The sequence below is a fragment of the Oenanthe melanoleuca genome, chromosome 2, assembly GCF_029582105.1.
Source record: "Oenanthe melanoleuca isolate GR-GAL-2019-014 chromosome 2, OMel1.0, whole genome shotgun sequence".
In the NCBI taxonomy this organism is placed as follows: domain Eukaryota; kingdom Metazoa; phylum Chordata; class Aves; order Passeriformes; family Muscicapidae; genus Oenanthe; species Oenanthe melanoleuca.
The window spans coordinates 34,403,031-34,405,374 of NC_079335.1; the positions used below are offsets into that span (position 1 = coordinate 34,403,031).

At 66.4% G+C, this 2,344-nt stretch overlaps 1 protein-coding gene across 1 annotated transcript; it reads right to left on the reverse strand.

Moving 5' to 3' along the window:
- Positions 1 to 166: 166 nt before the first annotated feature.
- RRS1 (ribosome biogenesis regulator 1 homolog) lies at positions 167 to 1,467 on the reverse strand. Its single transcript, XM_056483907.1, has one exon. The coding sequence runs from the start codon at positions 1,383 to 1,385 to the stop codon at positions 297 to 299; it is 1,089 nt and encodes a 362-aa protein (XP_056339882.1). The 5' UTR covers positions 1,386 to 1,467; the 3' UTR covers positions 167 to 296.
- Between the last annotated feature and the right edge of the window lie 877 nt (positions 1,468 to 2,344).

Here is a 2,344-nt window from a genome sequence, read left to right on the forward strand (position 1 = left end):
AAATGCTGCAGGCCAACCGTGAAGCAACATTACCTGTGAAACAAGTCACTGTGAAACCCCCAGCCCGAGGGGAACCGGGGCTCCCGACCCCTTTCACAGGACACCGATTTCCCCTGGATGGAGAACACAGCCCTCCTTGTCTACCAGCTAAGAGCCAAACGTAGGATGTTTTAGAAAGGTCAGAACGCATTTATTGACAGATAGGTGTGAGAACAGAGCACCGGGCAGGAGGCTGGCAGCGACAGTCCCGTCCCACGCCTCGGTGGGCATCCCCAGCCCGTGCTGCACACTGTCCCTCACGCCTTCTTTCTCCTGCCCGCGCCGCTGCCACCGCCCGCAGCCTTCTGCTGCTGCGGCTGCCGCCTGGCTCCGCTCTTCTTGCCGCTGCGCCCAGGCCGCTGCAGCCGGCGGCCGCGCTTGCCCCGCTTCGACTGCTTCTTGCCCTTGTTGGCGGCGGCCGCCTCGGCTTCCTCCTGCCGCATCTGCTTGTTGACGGCGCGGGTGATGTCGAGCACCGGCTTCTTCTTGCCCATGTCCCGCAGCAGCTCCAGCTGCCGGCTGCGCTCGGCCGCTAGGTTGCCCAGCAGCGGCTCGAAGCGGCGCTTCTTGCCGCCGCTGCGGGAGGGCGGCTCGGCCGACTCCTTGGGCAGGCGCGGCTGGAAGCGGCCGAGCGAGGCGGTGGAGACGCGGGCGACGCGGGCGACCCGGCGCAGCTCGTCGCGGTCCTGGTGGCCGGTGGGGTGCAGGGGCGCGGCGGGCACGGCGCTGCCGGCGCGGTGGGCTCGGGCCAGGTTGCGCAGCCGGTTCAGCTCGTTGCGCGCCACCCGCTCCCGCTTCTCCCGCCGCAGCCGGGCGAACTGGTCCTCCTCGGGGTCGGCGCCCGCCGGCACCTCCGCCAGCCAGGCGCGGGACGGGTCTCCGCCCGCCCGCCGGTAGCCCCAGCGCCGCCGCCATTCCTTGGCTTGCTCGTCCCACACCAGCGAGGTTTTCTTCTTGCGGCGGATGCCCTTCAGCCGCGCGAACTGCTCCCAGCGCGTCGGCGGTCGCGGCTTCGGCGGCGGCTTCTCCCGCGGCAGGCGGAACGCGGGCTCGGGCAGCTGCGCCACCAGCGGGCCCCCGGCGCCGCCGGCGCGCTCGGCCGGCAGCTCCCAGAGCCGCGACACCAGCAGCTGCGTGTTGTCGCGGGCCAGCGCCCGCAGCAGGGCCTCCCGCCGCGGGCCGGCCCCGCGCAGCGCCGCCGCCGGCGGGGGGTTGCGGTCCACCGCCAGCAAATTGCCCAGGTCGTACTCCAGCTCCAGCTCCTTTTCCACCGCGATGCTCCGTCGCTTCTCCGCCTCTTGCTCCTCGGCGGCCGCCAGCACCGCCTCCACCCGCACGGCCGCCATGGCGGCGGCTCCACGTGCGAGCGGCGCCGCCGCTGCCCCGGGAGTGCGGCGAAACTCCGCCGGGTCAGCGCGCCGGAAGCGCCGTCCCGGAAGCGCCGTGCCCCTGGGGCGGGACGGCCGCAATGCCCGCCGGGAGATGTAGTCCCGTCGCGTCGGCCCGCCAGAGGGAGCCGTGGCTCCCACAGGCCGGCCCGGGTGCGCGGCCGCCGCTGCGGTGTCGCCGCGCCTCGGCCGGGACAGCCTGGGTCTGCCGGCGGACCTGCCCCTGGCTTAAGGGTATCTGCTTCCAGTCACAGAATCACAGAATCAAAGAATCAATTAGGCTCGAAAAGCCCTCTGAGGACATCGTGTCCAAACTGTGACCAAACATCACCATGTCAATTAGACCAGGGCACTGAGTGCCACGTCCAATCTTTCGTTAAAAACCTTTAGGACAGTGACTCCACCACCTCCCTGGGCAGCCCATTTCAGGGTTTAATCACCCTTTCTGTGAAGAAATTCTTTATAATACTCAAACTGAACATCCCCTGGTGGAGTTTAAGATTATACTCTCTTGTTGCCTGGCAGAAGAGACCCCCTGGCTACTTTCACCTAGTTGTAGAGAAGGATAAGATCACCCCTGAGCCTCTTCTCCAGGCAAAACAACCCCGGCTCCCTCATGGGATTTCACCTTCTGGACCTGTGACACTGATGACATCCCCGGGGACTGTCAGGCTGGGGTTGTGTGGGGTTCAGGGTGGCTCCCAAACCTGTCTCCTGCTGCCACCATGAGTGGTGCTGCGGTGGGAAATACGTGGGAAGAGTCAGCACATGAGGGGAGGCAAATGCCCGAAGCACAGAGGTAGAATCATTGCAGAATCAACTTCCCCACAGGTTCCCTTGCCTTTGCCTGCACTCGGGATGTGCTATGGCATCCAAACACTGAGACTGTAACACAGGAACATATTTTACCCATGTTT

Excerpts from the sequence above, each read along its gene's own strand:
- RRS1 (XM_056483907.1), bottom strand. The coding sequence starts at position 1,385 with ATGGCGGCCGTGCGGGTGGAGGCGGTGCTGGCGGCCGCCGAGGAGCAA.